Source organism: Stegostoma tigrinum, chromosome 5 (assembly GCF_030684315.1).
Source record: "Stegostoma tigrinum isolate sSteTig4 chromosome 5, sSteTig4.hap1, whole genome shotgun sequence".
Lineage (NCBI taxonomy): Eukaryota > Metazoa > Chordata > Chondrichthyes > Orectolobiformes > Stegostomatidae > Stegostoma > Stegostoma tigrinum.
Genome location: NC_081358.1, coordinates 102,008,301 through 102,029,173, shown reverse-complemented (window position 1 = coordinate 102,029,173; position 20,873 = coordinate 102,008,301). Strand labels below are relative to the sequence as shown.

Sequence of the window (20,873 nt, the reverse complement as noted above, 5' to 3'; positions counted from 1 at the left end):
GAGACTTATAAATACTGGCCCTTGTGGTAGTGAACTGCACATCACCTCTAAGTTACCCTCCAAATCACACACAAAGCTGTCTTACAATATGTGACCATTCCTCAATGTCTCTTCGTCAACATCCTGGTATTCCCTTCTCCAAGTTCCTTTACCACAAGGAAGTTCAAGATTAAGTTCAAGATTAAACTTTACCTTTCCAACTTAGGTTGGGTAATAATTGCAGGCTTTCCAGCAACATACAAACCAGATAATTGATTTATAAAAGCACTTTGCAAATGATCGCTGGATAATTTATTGCATTCATGACTGTGAAAATTATTTGCTCCATGATACTGTTAGCTTTATAACTGTACAATACCTCAGCAGTTTCCCTTTAACCTCCTAAAGTGGAAAATATTATAAACACTCTAATCTAGAAAGACCAATGAGGGTCAGGGCTGAGTGAGATTGGCATTGTATCAGAGATAACAGGAACTGCAGATGCTGGAGAATCCGAGATAACAAGGTGTAGAGCTGGATGAACACAGCAGGCCAAGCAGCATCAGGGGAGCAGGAAGGCTGACGCTTTGGGCCTAGACCGTTCAGCAGAAATGGGGGAGGGGAAGAGGGTTCTGAAATAAATAGGGAGAGATGGGGAGGCGGTTCGAAGATGGATAGAGGAGAAGATAGGTGCAGAGGAGACAGACAAGTCAAAGAGGCGGGGATGGAGCCAGTAAAGGTGAGTGTAGGTGGGGAGTTAGGGAGGGGATAGGTCAGTCCAGGGAGGACGGACAGGTCAAGGGGGCAGGATGAGGTTTGTAGGTAGGAAACAGGTGTGCGGCTTGAGGTGGAAGGAAGGGATAGGTGAGAGGAAGAACCGGTTAGGGAGGTAGGGACGAGCTGGGCTGGTTTTGGGATGCAGTGGGGCGAGAGGAGATTTTGAAGCTTGTGAAATCCACATTGATACCATTGGGCTGCAGGGTTCCCAAGTGGAATATGAGTTGCTGTTCCTGCAACCTACGGGTGGCATTGCTGTGGCACAGCAAGAGGCCTATGATGGACATGTCGCCTGAGGAATGGGAGGGGGAGTTGAAATGGTTTGCGACTGGGAGGCGCTGTTGTTTATTGCGAACCAAGCTTTCCGGGTCCAGGACTTTATCTGCTGACATCCATGGTTTTACTATTACTGCTGTGATCTTGCATTTTATGCCCTGACCTCATAGATCTCACATGCTTTATTTGGCAACTTTATCAACTTCTGTCATTTTGTGTATATTTCCTTTCTGCATCCATATGTCTAAAATGTATTAACTCAGTCTCTTCAAATTGAATACCCCCAAACTGGTATCATTTCCTAGAATCCTTACAATGTAAAAGCAGGTCATTCAGCTGCCACCGCCAACCAATCTCAGCAACCATGTCTTTCCTTGTGCTTACTGTAACCTTATCATCTCATTTTTGTAGCTTAGCTGCCACATTTCAATCCCTACCCATCTGTGAGAACCTTTCCTGAATGATATCAAAAGAATTTGGTCTTAGAAAGGAATCATGAATAAATCAGCAAATGAGTTTGCTCGCTGAGCTGGAAGGTTAATTTTCAGACGTTTTGCCACCATTCTAGGTAACATCATCAGTGAGCCTCCGACGAAGCGCTGGTGTTATGTCCCGCTTTCTATTTATCTGTTTCGGTTTCCTTGGGTTGGTGATGCCATTTCCTGCATGGGTAAATTTCCTGTCATTTCCTGTTCTTTTTCTCAGAGGATGGTAGATTGGCTCCAAATCAATGTGTTTGTTGATGGAGTTCCGGTTGGATTGCCATGCTTCTAGGAATTCTCGTGCGTGTTTCTGTTTGGCTTGTCCTAAGATGGAAGTATTGTCCCAATCAAAGTGGTGTCCTTCCTCATCTGTATGTAAGGATACGAGTGATAGTGGGTCATGTCATTTTGTGGCTCGTTGATGTTCACGTATCCTGGTGGCTAGCTTTCTGCCTGTTTGTCCAATGTAGTGTTTGTCACAGTTCTTGCAAGGTATTTTGTAGATGATGTTCATTTTGCTTGTTGTCTGTACAGGGTCTTTTAGGTTCATTAGGTGCTGTTTTAGTGTGTTGGTGGGTTTGTGGGCTATCCTGATGCCAAGAGGTCTGAGTAGCCTGGTAGTCATTTTGGAAATGTCTTTGATGTAGGGGAGAGTGGTTATGGTTTCTGGGCCAGTTTTGTCTGTTTGTTTGGGTTTATTGCTGAGAAATCGGCGGACTGAGTTCATTGGGTACCCATTCTTTTTGAATACGCTGTATAGGTGATTTTCTTCTGCTCTTTGTAGTTCGTCTGTGTTGCAGTGTGTGGTAGCTCATTGGAATAATGTTCTAATGCAGCTTCGTTTGTGGGTGTTGGGATGGTTGCTCCTGTAGTTCAGTATTTGGTCCGTATGTGTTGTTTTCCTGTAGACGCTGGTTTGAAGTTCCCCATTGACTGTTCGCTCTACTGTGACATCTAGGAATGGCAGTTTGTTGTTGTTTTCCTCCTCTTTTGTGAATGTTATGCCAGTAAAGGGTATTATTGATGGTCTTGAAGGTTTCCTCGAATTTGTTTTGTTTAGTGATGACAAAGGTGTCACTCACATAGCAGACCCAAAGTTTGGGTTGGATGATTGGCAGAGCTGTTTGTTCGAGTCTCTGCATTACTGCCTCTGCTAAGAACCCTGATATCGGAGATCCCATGGGTGTACCGTTGGTTTGTCTCTAGGTTTTGTTATTGAAAGTGAAGTGGGTGGTAAGGCATAGGTCCACTAGCTTGATGATGTTGTCCTTGCTGATGAGGTTGGTGGCGTCTGATGTATGTGTCTTTGGTTCTTCTAATAGTGTAGTCAGTGTTTCTTTGGCCAGGTTGATGTTGATGGATCTGAACAGGGCTGTTACATCAAAAGAGGCCATTATTTCATCCTCTTCTATCTTGGTGTCTTTGATGGTGTTCAGGAATTCTTGGATGGAGCGAATGGAGTGGCGGGAGTCTTCTACTAGGTGTTTTAGACTTTGGTGTAGTTCCTTGGCTAATCTGAAGGTTGGTGTTCCAGGTAGCGAGACTATGGGTCTGAGGGGGCTCCTGGTTTGTGAATTTTTGGTAGTCTGTAGAAGCGTGGTGTATTGCATTCTGCCATTTCTAGATGTCACAGTAGAGCGAACAGTCAATGGGGAACTTCAAACCAGCGTCTACAGGAAAACAACACATACGGACCAAATACTGAACTACAGGAGCAACCATCCCAACACCCACAAACGAAGCTGCATTAGAATATTATTCCAACGAGCCACCACACACTGCAGCACAGACGAACTACGCAGAGCAGAGGAAAATCACCTCTACAGCGTATTCAAAAAGAATGGGTACCCTATGAACACAGTCCACCGATTCCTCAGCAACAAACCCAAACAAACAGACAAAATGGGCCCAGAAACCATAACCACTCTCCCCTACATCAAAGACATTTCCGAAATGACTGCCAGACTACTCGGACCTCTTGGCATCAGGGTAGCCCACAAACCCACCAACACACTAAAACAGCACCTAATGAACTTAAAAAACCCTATACAGACAACAAGCAAAACGAACATCATCTACAAAATACCTTGCAAGAACTGTGACAAACACTACATTGGACAAACAGGCAGAAAGCTAGCCACCAGGATACATGAACATCAACTAGCCACAAAATTACATGACCCACTATCACTCGTATCCTTACATACAGATGAGGAAGGACACCACTTTGATTGGGACAACACATCCATCCTAGGACAAGCCAAACAGAGACACACATGAGAATTCCTAGAGGCATGGCAATCCAACCGGAACTCCACCAACAAACATATTGATTTGGAGGCAATCTACCATCCTCTGAGAAAAAGAACGGGAAGTGACATCACCAATGCAGGAAATGGCATCACCAACCCAAGGAAACCGAAACAGATAAATAGAAAGCGGGACATAACGCCAGCGCTTCGTCGGAGGCTCACTGATGATGTTACCTAGAATGGTGACAAAATGTCTGAAAATTAACCTTCCAGCTCAGCGAGCAAATTCATATCCAGAACCTCAACCTGTGCTACAAATCTTCTCAAAACTCGCTATCAGCAACTGACTTCAAATAACTGAATTCCTAACTGGGTGGTTAGCACTGCAACCTCAACGAGCCAGGGACCTGGGTTCGATTCCAGCCTCAGGTAACTGTCTGTGTGGAGTTTGCACATTCTCCCCGTGTCTGCGTGGGTTTCCTCCAGGTGCTCTGGTTTCCTCCCTCAGCCCAAAGATGTGCAGGCTAGGTGGATCGACCATGCTGAATTGCCCGTAGTGTTCAGGGGTGTGCGGGTTATAGGGGCATGGGTCTGGATGGGATGCTCCAAGGGGCGATGTGGACTTGTTGGGCCGAAGGGCTTGTTTCCACACTGTAGGGAATCTAATCTAATATACTCAGTGTAAAGCTTTGAATGGCTAAATAATCAAATTCATTATTGAACTTAATAAATAAATTCACATTTCAGCAAATAATTATTCATCAGTTGAGTGAAATTATTGAATAAATAATCCATTCTCTGAATTGATTATGTGGCACAGTGGAAGTGCAACAGTACTTAAATAAATATAAGGCATTAATTGTATAATCAATTATATCTGGCTAGTCAATTTCCTATCTAAACAAATAAATCTTCCAAAAATACATTGAGGGAATATTCAACAGCTGTGAGTCAATCTCTAAGGTGTTTAATCTGCATACACTGACTGTTGCTAAACTCACCCCTAGTTGCCCAAAATGACCTCTCTCTCGAAGTATTCCTTCAGCACTCTGTTCCCCAGACAAAGTTGAACCTTCACTTCTCCAGCCAGTTCCTTTGTTTACGGCTCTGCATTCTAATAGACCTTCCTTCAATCCCGGCTGCTTTCTTCCCCCATTTTATTGGGAGGTGTATCCCTCCCAACTGCTTTGCACCTCGCTTCTGTTTCCAATTTTCTGAGCCTCTGTGCTACAAATCTATAAATAATTTAATAATCAGATACTACTGAGCTGCCTGAGTATTGCCAACTTTGGATTTTCTGATGGGAACAAGAGATGGGGTAAAAAAGAACAGCTGATCATGGAATCTGGGATATCTGGGAGAACACTCAACACAAACATTGTAATCCGAGTTTGTCGTTTGGAGAAATAAAATGGGAAAAGGGCCAAACAAATTGCATGAAGTAAAACAATAGCAAAGAACTGGACCCAAGACGTTAACAGGAATTGTAAGCTTGAGAGTCTGAAAAGCTGACTGCGCTGAGAAAACGTAAGTAGTCAGCAACTATTAAGTCCAGAACTATCAAGGGATTTCTGTGCTCCCTCCTGTCCATATATTACCATTGATCACACTTTCTCCATCCTTATTGACATTCTTGAACACCCTCTGCAGTACGCATTTCAGGAAACCCCCAGCTAATTTAGATATGATGGACTATACTCAGCTGCTCAGCAAACACAGAAACTATAAGGACAAGCACATGGTGAATCAAAGAAACATGTTTCTGTCAAGCTCGGAGTGACAAATTGCCAAGGAAGAAAAAGAAACTTGGTCGAGAAAGGCATTAATAAGGTAGCAACATCATACTGATGCAACATGAAAATCAAAATTCCCGAGATAAGAAGAAAACTGGTTTTCGTTCTAATAACTGCTTCGGCACTGTGAAGGAGAGGAAAATGTAGACAAAAGCAGCCAGTGCGAGAGAGTGATTCTCTGGGCAGTGAATGCAATCTTGTGTGACTAGTTTGCTTTTCATACAAAAGTTGGCGTATATGTAAATAAGCCCTTGTTGTCCAGCATTTGGAGCTGAAAAGATCACAACATCAGTGCCTTGGCACCGGAACAGAAAACGTCAGCCTATTATCTCCCAGATTGGTCATAAATTAATCATTAGGCATCTCAAAAACTAATTCTTTAATGAATTTTAAATTACATTTCAATAATTGCTTCCTCCAGCTCTGTAAAGATTCAGTTCTATAGCCTGCCCACTCTGTCACTGAAATATTGTTTCTGTAGATTAGTTCCAGCGCAGGTCAGATCCCTTGAGTCTACTGGGCCAGACAAGCTGTAGCTACCATGCTTTGTGTTGTGTACTCTCTTCAGAATCCCCAAATCAACAATCTCCTTTTCTCCAACGAAAACATGATGAATTTACATGTTCTGGATATAGTTATTTTGGATCCTCATAAACCACCACACCAGACTATGTCACTTTATCTAATTGGAAAATTGGCAGTGCTAAACGTGGAATCAGCCTGGTATTTCATCACTGGATGGTTTTTTGGCTCTGTAAAGAGATTTTAATGAATTGTTTGCGTAAAATATGAACATTCTTTCTGCCATCAAAACAACCCCATCACATTAAATGGAATTGGATAGAGGCCAATGACTTTATGAAACATTACAACTTGGAAGTAACTTGTTTCCTCCTATGTTGAGAATTGGTATATGATAAGGACTTTGGAAGGCACATTTTGATCAGATCATGATCTTCAAGGAACAAAACAGATGAATTCCATTGAATTTATTGTTTGGTTTGGCTCTTTACCTAGGGAAAAGATCAATAAGAGGTGAGATTTGGGTGCAGGCGGTGATGCATGGGTGTAAAAGCATGATAGGTTATCTGAAATATACATGCCGCCTAGTTTATTCCAGATAATTATTTTACATTCCAACAACCGAAATCTCTGAGTGGAGATCACTGTGTTGTCAATTATATTATCCATGTTAAGGCCTGACTTTATCACAGCCCTGAGGTGAGGTCCAGTTATGTCTCAAGCCAAAGCATCCTCCATTTGGTGACCTTGACTCTGACACAGATAATGAAGAGAACTCAGGTCAGAAATGGAACAGTTGAGAATGCATTTAGTGAGACAACCTCAATTAAGGCTTCCATATTTTTTCTGTTTTGTTTATAAATTGCCAATTAGTGACCCATATAATTTTTAAAACAGTGCAACTTTGAGAGAAAGTCCAAGAACTCTTCTCTTCAATTTGAGATGTACATCTCTCCCCTGCTCAGCCCTCACAACATCTTAATTTTATGGTTTTACTTTCAGCAGAACTGGCCTATATTCTGCTATTAATACCTACACAGGATCTGTGTGATGGCACTCTCTACCATCATTTCCACTCCCATTTAGAATCATAGAATTGTAGAATCCTAACAGTGTGGAAGCACGCCTATCAGCGCATCGAGTCACACCAACCTTCCTAAGAGCATGCCACCCAGACCCACACGTCTACCCTATTCCTATAACTATGCATTTTCCATGACTAATCCACCCAGCCGGCACATCCCTGGACACCAAGGGCAATTTAGCATGGCCAATCTGCCTAATCTGCTCATCTTTGTACTGTGGGAGGAAACTGGAGCACCTGGAGGAAACCAACGGAGACACAAGAAGAATGTACAAACTCCAAAAAGACAGTCACTCAAAGCTGCAATCAAACCCAAGTCCCTGGCACTGTGAGGCAGCAGTGCTAACCATTTGTTCTGTGACAGATTTTATTTCCACATTCCCTCACCTTCTAATCTTCCCCTGGCCTTTCTTTCTGTACAGTTCATTTCCCTTCAACTTTTTCAACAACGTAAAAGCTGTCTTCAGTTCGGAAGAATGGTCCAAATGGGTTTGAAATGTGAACCTACTCAGTCTCTTCAGACTTTATTTTCACTTCAGTCCAGTGGATTGGACTTTCACTGACAAATGAAAACTTTTTTTTAGTTACAGAGCAAATGATTGAAGGAAAATCTCCCAAGAACAACACATAAACTGACCTTACTTCTTCTCCGTTAATTAGTGACTCATATCTTGTGAGTTAAAGGCAAAATGCATTTCATTTGTGCTCATTTGTGCTTTAAGTTTAATGGCATTTGCTGACTTTGGGGACAGTGAACCTTCTCACAAAATATCCCAAATCCCAAGTCATCAGCTAGCAGTGAATAGCTGAGTAGAAAAGACAGAAGAGAATCGGACACAATTAGCTGAGACAGCCTTGACTAAGGTAATATGGCACCCCAATAACTCAACAACTCTATTGGTGTTGAGCCTATTGTTGTAAAAAGCAGTTACATCTGTTAGTTTTGTTCTCTGCTGAACACAAGTAAAGGCACAGGCAAGGTGTCTTAATGTCTCAGTGCACATGAATAATGACCAGGGCTAACTCCTTTCCCTTCCTGTCAAAAAATAGATCTGATTGAAATGAAAGTGGGATGTGTGCATACATTTTCCATCTGCAATTTTTAAAGGAGTTTGGAATCCTCCTGACACTTTGAAAAGCTGGCCTCATATGACATCCCGCCCATGTCAGCCATGTCGTATCCCTACATATGCACCTCACAGCAACTGTCATCAAATAGTAATTGGGTGACAGAAACCCATAGTGATTTTCCTTTCTGCTTAACCCTAGGCTAGGTCAAAACATGCATCATCCCCATCACTTCAGATGTGTTCGTCTATGTGTCAGCCATGTCGTATCCCTACACATGCACCTCACAGCAACTGTCATCAAATAGTAATTGGGTGACAGAAACCCATAGTGATTTTCCTTTCTGCTTAACCCTAGGCTAGGTCAAAACATGCATCATCTCCAACACTTCAGATGTGTTCGTCTATAGTGATATAAATAGAATTGCAATAAAATTAAATAGAATTATTCATGATTCCACAAAATGACATAGAATTATATAGAAGTTATATACAATTTCAAAGTTGAAACAGCCATTTTGAGTTTATATTGATATTTATCCTTAAACAGGCAATTGTGCTAATTCCCTATTCCCACTCTGCTCCCATATTCTTTTTATTCCTTTTTACCTTCAACCACCTGTTCAGAGACATTGACAATCAGTAACTGTGGTAGCTCTTTCCACAACCTGGCAACATTGTAAATAAGGTTTGTCACACTCTTTCCTCAATTGGTTTAGCATTAAGTGACTTACCTTTTTTCCTGTACACTATTTGAGGTTCCTCAGGTAGGATAAGGCCACAGTCCATTTCAGAAAAATTACGATCATCACTTTCTTGGCAAAGATGTGTGTCTGGGTATAATACGCATTCAAAATGCAGGGCCTCATGGTCCTGTAAAGTTGCCACATTGCAAACATTCACCTCTGTGCAACCTGAAATTAGAAAATGGAAAACCTAGCTCAGTTAACAACAAAATAACTCTAACTTTGTCTGATTTGCGCCAGTTTGGACATTCCAAAGAACATATCTTATACATAACTTGAACACAGTCACTTTGTGTGCAAGTTTGCATTTCCTGCAGTTTAGAAGAGTGGGAAGTTTAAGCTGAGATATCGGCTGTGACTCAATGGGTAGTTCACTGGCCTCTGACTCTAAAGGGCGTGGAGTGTCCCATGGTGTACTCAGCAATACTTACTTGTCCAGCAAGATCACACAGGATAACTGACTCAAAATTATTATGGTGTAGGATGTCATTCAGCCCATTGTGTCTACACTTGTTCTCTGAGCAGTTTGGCTTAGTGCCAAACTTCTGCCTTTCCACCATAACCCTACACATTGTGTCTATTTAATGTCTCAGTTGAACCTGTTGCCAACACATTTCCAGGTAGTGTACTCGAGCTACTTGCTGTTTGAGAAAGCTTTTCTCACTTTGTATTTGCTTCTCCAGAAAAACTCTTCATGTCTATGCCCTCTGGTTCTCAATCCTCTTATAAGTGTGAACAGCTTCTCCCTAACTGCTCTGTCCGGACCCCCATGATTTTGGAAACCTGTATCAAATCTCTTCTCAGCCTTCTTCTTTCCAAGACAAACAATCATAACTCCTCTAACCTGTCCTCATCACTGATGTTTCTCAGCAGTGGAATCTCTCGTAAATCTCTTCTATTGAGTGCATTCACAACTTCCTGAAGTGCAGGGCTCAGCTAGGTACACAACACAACAGTGTAGTTCAGTTGGCTGGATAGTTGGTTGTGATGCCAACCGTGTGCGTTCAATTCCCATCACTAGCTGAGGTTACCATGAAGGACTGTCCTTCTCAACCTTCCCCTACTTAAGGTATGGTGGCCGTCAGTTTTAAGTCACTACCAGTCATCTCTCGCTAATGAGAGACTCACCCGATGGTCTGGAAAAACCACAGCTACACAATGGCGCAGCTGAGATCTAAATAGCATTTTATTTAAATTAAGCTTTTAAACACTATGTCCCTAGAATACAGTTTTGTTAACAGTTCTCTATATTTGTCCTGAATTTTTATTAGCTTATGAGCATATACACCCAGGCCTCTCTACAAACACACACTCTTTAGAATAATATCCTTATAATAGCCCTTAAGTTATTCAGCCTCTTCATGTTCTTTCTCCCAAAGTGCGTCACCCCACACGTCTCCATAACGAACTTTATTTGCTACCTATCCAACTACTCCACCAGCTTATCAATGTCCTTCTGAATTCATCCACTTTCCTCCTCAGTTGCTAATTTTCACAAGCTTTATACCATCTGCAAACTTTGACATTTTCTGCTGCACACCAAAATCTAGATTTATAACTGTCGGGGCAAGCAAAGGTCCATTACTGATTCTGGGGATACTCCATAAAGCAGCCGCCAGTCTAAATTTACACATTAACTATTGCGCTCAGTTTTGCTATCACTCAGCTAATTTTGTGTCAGAGTTACTACTGTCTCTTTTATTCCTTTAACTTTCCTCACAGGTCTACTGTGTCAAAAGCCTTCTGTCAGTCCATGTACGTCACATCATCAGCTTTACACTCATGTAACACTATCTTGTTAGCTTTCAAATGATCATTACGTCAGAGCTCATATGAGAGCCTCTGTACACAACCAGGTTGCTGTATGTCCTATCTTACAACAGCGGCTGCACTTCAACGACTTCACAATGTTTAGGGACATTTTGAGCCATGAATGATCTATAACTTCAAATCTTCTTACAACACATGTTTCTCCAGCTTTGTGGTTCTGGAGCAAAGTGCCAATTTTATAATCAAGGATAAATACACAAATATACTTTGGAAATAAATAAGCATTTCATCTAAAGTAGTTTCCTTACGTGCCAAACACCACAGCTCTGCCTGTATCATTGGGAATTGATGCTTGAAAAGCTGGTAACGCTGATTTGGAACAGACTGGTTCAGATCCACTCGGACAAGTTTGGAGCTCAGCTGTGAGAAGTGTTCTCTGGTGTTTTCTAATCAACACAGAAAATAATTTTTAAATCCTTGTTGCTAAACCAATTAGCTAAGGTTTCACATATTGGTAGCCACTGTCTCTTTCACGCATTTAAAAACATAAACTATCTGGATCGGGGAAGGGCATCCGTGTTCCTAGGGCTTTCAGCTTCCCAAAATGAGCTCTAAATTGTGTTCCCTCCTGCCTCTCATCTCCTGTGAACAACAGGTCCACATGTCTCAATAAAAATATTAACTCAAGTAAAACAACTCTCCTAAAACAACAAACTAAAGAACTTGAAATATTCTGGGGTTGACTGGGATTCTTACTGACTATGAGTGATTTTGATAAGGTAATGGGGAAACATTGTTTTCTTCATTTGGTGAGTCAACAATCAGAGGATGAGAATTGAAGACATTCAAAAGAATGAAGGGAAAGGTTAAATTTAAGATTTTTTTGCATAGATGTTTGTTAGATATTAGGAGAACTGAAGAGAGGAAAAAGTTTGAAAGAAGAAGTGAATAACTATTTGAAAAAGAAAATCTTGGAAATGTGTGCAGAATGGACAAGAGACTGGGGCAATGCTTTGAGAAAGTCAGAAAAGGACTTTATGAGCCAAATGGCATTCTGTGTACTGTCAAATTCTATAACATGTGAATATGTTAAGCGTGTGCATGTTATAATCACTCAGAACAACAATCCAGGCTACAGCATCTATAACAAAAGGCAGTATGGTAGGTCAATGTGTTAAAGCACTCAAATAACCTCCTGACTCCAAGATTTTCAGCCATACAAAGAAACTCAAGAGTTCCTCTCCAGGAACAAAGAAAAGCAAAGTGGAGGTTTCCTTTTTTGAGCATTTGTCTGTATGTTAGTTTTGGTAAAAATACTAATGTTTAGCATGCTGCTGTAGGGACGCGGACAGGTAGAAAAAAAAAGCAGGGTAAATCTTACAGGCAAATCAGTGATGAAGGTGAAGAAAGATTTGAATGGCTAGTGAAAGGGAATAACTATGTACAATGGCTTCCACAATTATGTGCTGCCTGAGACGGTGAATAATCATTGAACTTGAGCAAGATATTGATTTTCCAAAAAAAGTCTAATGAATGGATCGTAATTTCTAATCTGGCAATCCTCATCAAAACATTGTGAGAGAATTAGCCCTTGGCGCAAATTGATCTAGTGGGATTTGCTCCTTCATTCCCTAGACTGATGTTGGGATCTGCTTCAACTCAGTCTGTGTGATCACTGAAATGAATGGATCTCCAAAGGTCAGGTTTCATAGTGTAATTGTGTTGCCCTGCCCCAGCCCACTGCTGAAAGATGGATTGGTCAGTTCTGTTGCAGGATGGAATTTGCTTCAGCAACAGCCTCAGTTGGCAGTGTTGGTGGAACAAGGTGATGTTGAAGAATTGTTAATTTTTAAAATATTTTCCAGTTTACCCTTTGATCAACTGTACAAGGCAAGGTGGCCCTTAAGTTGCCTGAGCCACTACATTAACACTGCAGAAGGTGCAGATTAATTGATATCTTATTGACAACCCTGGACATACACCACCGTTCCATCATTAATGTGTAACTTTATATAGCTTTCATCTTTTTCCATTATTCATTCAGGGATTTGAGCTTTGTTGACTGATCTAGCATTTATTGTCCACCATTCAGTGTGCTTATAAAGGTAATAGTGAAGTGCCTTCTTAAACTGTTGCCATTTATTTTGAGTAGAAATGCCACTATGCTGTCAGTGAAGGAGTTCTAGGATTTTGACCCAGAGAAACTAAAGCAACAACAATATATTTCCAAGTCAGGATGTTGCTGGTGGTGTTCCTGTTAGCCAATGGTGGCTGCATACCTGAATTGCTAACAAAAATAAAGGTGGACCTATTCAATATCGACCATCATTTTGTGTTAGAAATGCAAGAACATGAGTGACTCCTAACTGCTCTTCGTAAGCACTTAGTTCTCAACCTCACATGATAACAAAGGTAAAGATTAAATGCTGATTTTGCAAATAGGAACACAGAAACACACAAATCAGTACAGGAGTAGGCCATTCAGCCCTTCAGATCTCCATAAGATGTGATTGTAACCTCAAATCCACATTCCCTCCCCCACTGATAACCTTCTATACACTCACTTAGCAAGAACGTATCTACAAGTTAAATGAGTAGGATTTACAGTCCTCGTGCCCCTTCTGCCATTCAATTAGATCATGGCTGAGCTGTGCTTTAACTCCATTAATTCATTGCAACTTCATATTTTTAATACCCATACCTAATAAAAAGAAAATCTATCTTGCTCTTAAGCTTGAATTATTTCAGAAAATTGTCAGACAATATGCCTTTTTGTGTGTTAGCTTTACAAATACCTGGCATTTCTGGGGTCTGTCGAATTTCAAGAACTTTCCCAGTACATTCAGGGGATGACTTTATCCGCGTGTTCATGTTGGAATCTAAAAACAAATTAAATAGAAACATTAGTTCAAATAACTTGGGATATTTGGAATAAATGTGCCTATAAGAATAGGTCCTGAGTTAGACCACCAAGTGATTTCTTAAACAATTTGTGACTCCAGGGGAAAATAAATAATATCGAGCTTGCTCTCTAATGGTCAACAGTGATGAACCACATGGCTCTGATTCTTGGAACCGTAAAATGGTTATGCTTAGTTTTACGGAGCAACAAACAGCCTTGAGTTTAAGGCCAATGGGCTTCCATGACTCTCAAAACTTGAACAACCTATTGAGATAAAAATAATTCTTCACAAAAATAAATTGTTTATCTCTCCTATTCTTTCCAAACCAACTATTTCTAATGCAAAGGATCCTTCAGCAGCAGGCAGGGATTGTGAGGGAGATTAGCTTGAGTGATTGAGCCATGGCTTCCAGCAGTAGATGGCAGAAGTGTGGGTGGGCACTGTCACAGTATCTGGGGCAGTTGAATGGACAGTTTCTGGAGGTAGGGGGTTCTTTGGGGAAAGGAGGTCTGATGGAAATGTGAAGACAAAGGATTATTTCAACCACATGTAAAACAGAGGGTTGACTTGTTTGAGGCTGTCTAATTATGACTACACTTTAAAACCTTTAATAAGGATAAAAGTATTGCAGAGGTAATGGTTCAGTGGTATTATCTATGGACTATTAATCTAGAAGCCCAGGTAAGGTTTTGGGGACCCGAATTTGAATCCCACCATGGCAGATGGTTAGATTCAAAAATAACCTGGAGTTAAGAGTCTAATGATGACCATGAATCCCATGTTGCTTGTTGAGAAAAAGCCATCTATTTCACTTGTGTCCTTTTAGGAGGGAAATCTACCATTCTTACCCACTCTAGCCTACGTGTGACTCCAGATCCCATCAAAACACTTGACTCTTAAATGCCCTCCGGGCAATTAGGGATGGATAATAAATGATGGCCCAGCCAGTGACATCCCCATCCTGTGGTCAATTACTAAAACAAAAACCACGTACATATTGTCATTATTTCAAGTAATCTTTCATTTGACATTAAAAAAAGTCAAATTACATGTACTCATTTGGAAAGTTGTGAGTCTTCCCTTTTGCACAATAGAGAGATGAAAATGGTCTTCCAGTATATAGGACACGATCTGACACAGTGACAGAGATGAGGGGTGGAGGAGCAAAGGAACAGAAAATATTCTGAACAGTCTTATTGTTTCCGTCTAGGTTTACATAAATGTTTAACCTTAATTTCCCTTCATATTTGTAATGACCTGACCACTTAGATAAAGAGTTACTGGTCCATAATGTTTTGGTCTTCCATGTATTCAAATCTAACAGTACAGTACACTAATTTGGAAATTCTGAATTAAAAGTTCTTCAATCCAGGACACTAATCCTGTCCAGAGTGCTCCACATCTTGGAAGAAAACCTGTTCTAAATAGTCAAGCTGAAGTTTCAATGGATGAACAATTAAGGGTGGAAGAGATGGAAGAGATGGAAATTGACCTTTACATATAATTTCTCATGTTGTAGCACTCTATATTGTCGGTATTGATACATACAAATTCTTCTCTTGGTGAGGATTTATCAAAATTTATCTGTCATTACTTCACAGTTCTCTAAGATATTGAAACTAAATAAGTAAAATAAAGATGAAGTACTCAAGATGCTGGGAATCTGAAACAATTGCAGAGAATTCAGGAGAAAGTTAGTAGGCCTGGTATCTATGGAGAGAGAGAGAGAGGCAATGTTTTGAATCTGATTTGACTCTGTTTCAGATTATGTCCCATTCTCTGTGTTTGTTTCTAATGCACAGAAATTAGCTGACCTACATGATTTATTTTCAGTGTGTCCTTGTAGCTACAGAATGGAGAAGTGAAAGGTTTTAATCCTAGTCTATAATAACCAAACTCATCTCGTGTAGCGCGGTGCTGAGAAAGGTATAATCGTTTGTTGAATTATTGTCACTAAAGGGAAGATAGGCACACAAACAGACTTGGTTACACTGACTGCCAAAGTGAAATAATTTTCCAGCACTTACTGCCAATGAATAATCACTTTAGGAAGATATGTGAGAGCAACTGGTATCCCAGAACTGCATTCAACATTTAGTGAAAAGGGTTAGTGCTCTAAGATAAGGATTGAACAAAATGAGCAACAACAAAATCTTAAAAGAAAGGTTATCTGCAGTACAACAGAAAATCATGCTTACCCTGCCAGAGATAGATACGCTGGAAAGGGTTGAACGATCTCTGAATCTCCTCCTTCACATCTGGAGTCAGTTCTGTTGAGTACTCAGCATTCACAAAATTCTTTGATAAAAGTGCGTAAGCTGCAGGGAATTGAGATGGGTTAGTTTATTTCAAGTAATCTTTCATTTGACATTAAAAAAGAATCTTTCATGTGACATGTACTCATTTGGAAAGTTGTGAGTCTTTCCTTTTGCACATTAGAGAGATGAAAACAATGTTCTCCCAGTATACAGGACACAATCTGACACAGTGGCAGAGATGAAGGGTGGATGATCAAAGGGATAGAAAATATTCTGAATGGTCTTATTGATTTCCTCTGGGTTTACATAAATGGATGATTATTGGATTGCCTATGCTCCGTCAAGTTTTCAGAACCACGTCAACAGGTGATAATAGATATCAGTAATGAATTTTCTTTGTAGTCTTTTTTGTTAAATTTAGTTATGAGTTGGGATATAACTGGCTGAGCCAGCATTTATGGTTCATTCCTCGCTGTGCTTGCAATAGTGGTGGTGAGCTGCCTTCTTGAAACCCTGCAGTTTCTTTGGTGCAAAAATACCTACTATGTCGTTTAGAAGGCATGATGTGGAGGTGCCCGTGTTGGACTGGGGGTAGCCCAGGTCAGAGTCACATAACATCAGGTTATAGTCTAACAGGTTTATTGAAAATCACAAGCTTTCACAGCACTGCTCCTTCATCAGGAGAGGTAGAAAGGTAGTCCCAGGTTATTGACAAAGGGACAGTGAAATATTTCCAAGTCTCAATATTGAAAGACTAGAAGGGAACTTGCAAGTGATATTCCCATGAACCTGAGATGACACAGTGTAGAGCTGGAAGAGCACAGCAGGCCAGGCAGCAACAGAGCAGCAGGGAAGTTAACGTTTCAAGTTGGGACCCTTCTTCAGAAAAAAACCTTCTACATGTTTTCAACATTGTTAGCAGTACAAAAAAACCAATGGATACATGCATACCTGTGGAAACAGAAATAGCTAAAGCGTCAAAATTCAAGTAAAATACTACAGATGTTGGTAATCTGAAAAAAAACACAAAAAGTGCTGGAGAAACTCAGCAAGTCAGGCAGTATTAATGGAGGGAGAAACAGTCAACACTTCAAATCTTATAATGACTCTTTGAACTGAAGAAGTCTGAAGATGACTCTAGTGTGGTATGAGTCCTTTTTGATTGAGACATTTGTAAGAAGATTTTAATTGCACTCATAACATTACCTCTGTTTCTCTCTTCACAGATGCTGCAGATCTGCTGAGTTTCCCAGCATTTTTTGTGTTTAAATCATCTTAAATTTGCCCCCAGAAAGCCATGACCAGCTCAGTGTGAGATTTCCATTTCTTATTAGAGACAGGGTCTTGCAGTCTATAAATGAGATTGCTTAATGAGTTATCAGTTATTATGAAATACTATTGTACCACTGAAATGTGCAATGGGATTGCATTGAAAATGTAATACCTTATTATGCTTAGTACCATATTAAGACATATATTTGTTATAATTTACCTCGGTCTTCTCTCTAAGGATTTCACCAGGGGAGAAATTTAGTTCAGGCTGAGAAATGCATAATTGATTCTTAGAAATTAAGTGGCCAGCACTTCAGACCATAGTTTGCATGTAAATGAATATATGGCAATAAGCTTGGATATTGTAATGGGCGTAGCCTGCTTAAAAATAGAAACTGAGGTTCCTGGTAGTTATAAAACATCAATTGTAAACTTCAGGTGTAACAAGATACTGAACCAAGAAGAAAGAGACTGGCCAGGATTGTTATTAAAAAATAAAGGAGCCTTTGTGTTTTCATTTTTAGTCCCAGAAGAAACAGGTTTACTCCAGTAAGAATTGCAATGTAACAAAGGCCCATTGACAGAATGTTTGATACTCCATATCTACGTGTGGAAAAACCAATGTCTGCTGCATCTGGGCGAGTGTTGATCCCAGCATGCTGGTGCATTTGACATGGGAAATATTTATCTCATAATATCATAACGAATAAAAACAGTGGTAAGCCATTCAGCCATCTCTGAAATTCAGTCAGATCATGGCTAAGTCAATGGTTGCTTTGATCGCTTTCCCACCTGCCCCCATAGCCCTTGAGTCACCTTGTCCATTAAAAATCTGTCTAATTTAATGTTGACTGTATTCAGTGAACCAGTCTCCATTGCTCTCTTGATGTAGATAATTCCAAAGGCTAATGACTCCATAAGTGTAGAAATTTCTACTTATCTTAGACTCAAATGAGAAATTCCATATTTTAACTATGTTTCCTAGTTCTATAATATCCCACAAGGGTAAACATCTCAGCATCTACTCTGTCAATCCCCTCAGAATCTAAGAGATTTCAATATTCTCATTCTTCTAAGCACCAACGTGTACAGGCCTGGGCTGCTTAACGCTTTTTCATAAGGCAACCCCTTCATCCCAAGTATCAGCTGAGTGACTATCCTTTGACCTGGCATCAGTGTCAGTGTTTTGCCTCAATAATTATCCTCCTTAAGTGAGGATATTGAAACTGCACACAATTTTATAGAATGAAGCCTCATCAGAGCCTTATGGAATTTTATCAAAACTTCCCCAATTTCAGAGTCCATAAGGGCCAATATTTCATTTGCCTTCCTTATAACTTACAGAAACTGCATGTTGACCCTTTTGAAATTCATACACGAGGACACCCAGATCTCTCTGAATCACAGCATTCTGCAGTCTTCTTCCAATTAAACAATATTCTGTTTCTCTATGCTTACTGCCAAAGCTGACAATCTTACATTTTCCAACACTACATTTGACTTCCATTACATATCCACCCTCTTAACTTAATCCCTTTGCAGGCTCTTTTTAATTTCCTCACAACTTGATTTCTTACCTAACTTTTGTCATCAGATACTTTGGATACAATGCAGTTGATTCCTTTATGCATCAATAACATAGTGATATTTCACTATTAATACTTTGCCAACCTGAAAATGATCCATTTTATTCCAACTCACTGATTCCTGCTCATTAGATAATCCTTTAGCCATCCTAATATATCAGTCCCAGTAGTATGTGTTCTTAACTCGCACAATTACCATCTATGTAACACCTTACTGAATGTTACTTTGTGAGAAATCTAAGTACATTAAATCTGTTTGTTACATCTTCAAAGAACTTTAAGAAATGTCAAACATAATTTTCCTTTCACAGAACAATGATGACTCAGCTGATTTTATTATAATTTTCTAATTCTTCTGCTAACACCTCCTAAGTAATAGATTCTCAAGTTTTCCTAATGTTACCTTAACCGGTACATTGTTTCAAGCTTTCTGTCTTGAATAATTGGTTTCATTTATAGTTTCCAATCTGGAAATTTCGGAATCTAGGGAATTGGTTCGGGCCTTACTTTAGCATGAACCAGTCAACAGTGAACATGGAGTTGACTGTTATAAGACCATAAGAAATAATAGTAAGCTCTTCAGCTTGCTTGAGCCTGCTCCACCATTCAATATCCAACATTCTCACATTCACTTTCCTGCCTTTTCCCTATAACCTTTGAATCCCTTATAAATCAAGAATCTATCTATTTCAGTCTTTAACATTCACAAGAGACACTGCCCTCACAGCTCTCTGTGGCAATTCCAGAGATTCTCAACACTCCTGGTATTGGCGACCCTTTATTCTGAGTCTATGCCAGACTTCCCTATGGGCTGAAGCATCCGCTTAGCATTTCTCCTATCAAGCCCATTAAGAATCTTATACGTCGCAATGAGATCATCTTCTAAATTCCAATCAGCACAGTTTCAATTGTTTAACCTTTGCTATCTTTGTCAGGATTTCATTCATTCTCTAGATTATATATAACATTTTCAGCCTGTGTTGTATTTAACTATACACATTAAACTGCCTTGTCTTTTGATATGTACTCTTCCAGTGGTCCTTAGTGGTTAAATGGAGTTGAAGTATGAATCAACCATGATCTAATTAAATGGTGGAACAGGATTGAGAAGCTGCATGGCCTATTCTGGTTTCCGTGTTCATTATATTTCTCAGTCATACCATCATGCCAAGTAGCTGAACTCTCATTGTTACCCAGTCTCACCAAAAGGGAATTCAGTTAAACATCTTAGGTAAGACAATACCAGCAACCTTACAGGTGAGGGACAGAGTAGAAGCTGCAGTTGATTTTGGAAAATACACAAGCAACTGCTGACCCAGAGCTTAAGAACTCAGGGGTCAATGCCTGGTCAATGGGAATCTAAGAAAGATTTGGTATGGCTCTTGCAATGAATGGCAAGGATCCAGCTTTGAAACTTGTTGCCACAATAATTTAGCAAACTGTGGAGTCTCTTCTTTTCAAAAATAATGAATTTGCTCCACATATTATGGAGACGCATTATTTATTGATGTTGATTTTCTTTTATTAGTTGCATGTCAGTCAGTATTACTCAACATTAAACAGGGCCTATTATTCATATAAATTGACACGGATTGTTTACATGCTTTGGGAGGTGAGGGGTGGGTCACCAGTTTTACTGTACTATTTGTGTTGAGGAAGCTGTTCAGTATAGCTGGGGCCTGAGGAGGGACCAAATAACTTTAACCTTATAAAATGAATTGTCATTTGAAGGTCTCATGTTTTTTCATACACTGAAGGCTCAACCACAGTGGGAGGGGTTCCCACATAACAAATTTAAAATTCTATCAGAGTAGAGATGGGGCTACTTTTATAGGTTTTAGGCTGTGCCGGGCTTATTACTACAAACAATTTAGTCAAGCCTCTTTGGTCAACAAACAATAACTGGTTAACTACAAATAAAACACGTACAAGTTGTTACAACAAGGTGTAGAGCTGGATGAACAGAAGAAGCGTCTAGGCCTGAAACATCAGCCTTCCTGCTCCTCTGATGCTGCTTGGCCTGCTGTGTTCATCTAGCTCTACATCTTGTCATCTCAGATTCTCCAGCATCTGCAGTTCCTACTATCACTGAAACAAGTTGTTATA

At 40.1% G+C, this 20,873-nt stretch overlaps 1 protein-coding gene across 1 annotated transcript in view; it reads right to left on the bottom strand.

Moving 5' to 3' along the window:
• Positions 1-20,873, bottom strand: part of tg (thyroglobulin) — a 333,710-nt gene that overhangs the window by 213,663 nt on the left and 99,174 nt on the right. Inside the window, exons 30-33 of the mRNA XM_059646355.1 lie at positions 15,850-15,969; positions 13,544-13,627; positions 11,057-11,194; positions 8,967-9,146 (exon numbers count right to left, since the gene is read on the bottom strand). Of these exons, the coding sequence (XP_059502338.1) occupies positions 8,967-9,146; positions 11,057-11,194; positions 13,544-13,627; positions 15,850-15,969 (522 nt within the window). The remainder of the gene's footprint in view (positions 1-8,966; positions 9,147-11,056; positions 11,195-13,543; positions 13,628-15,849; positions 15,970-20,873) is intronic.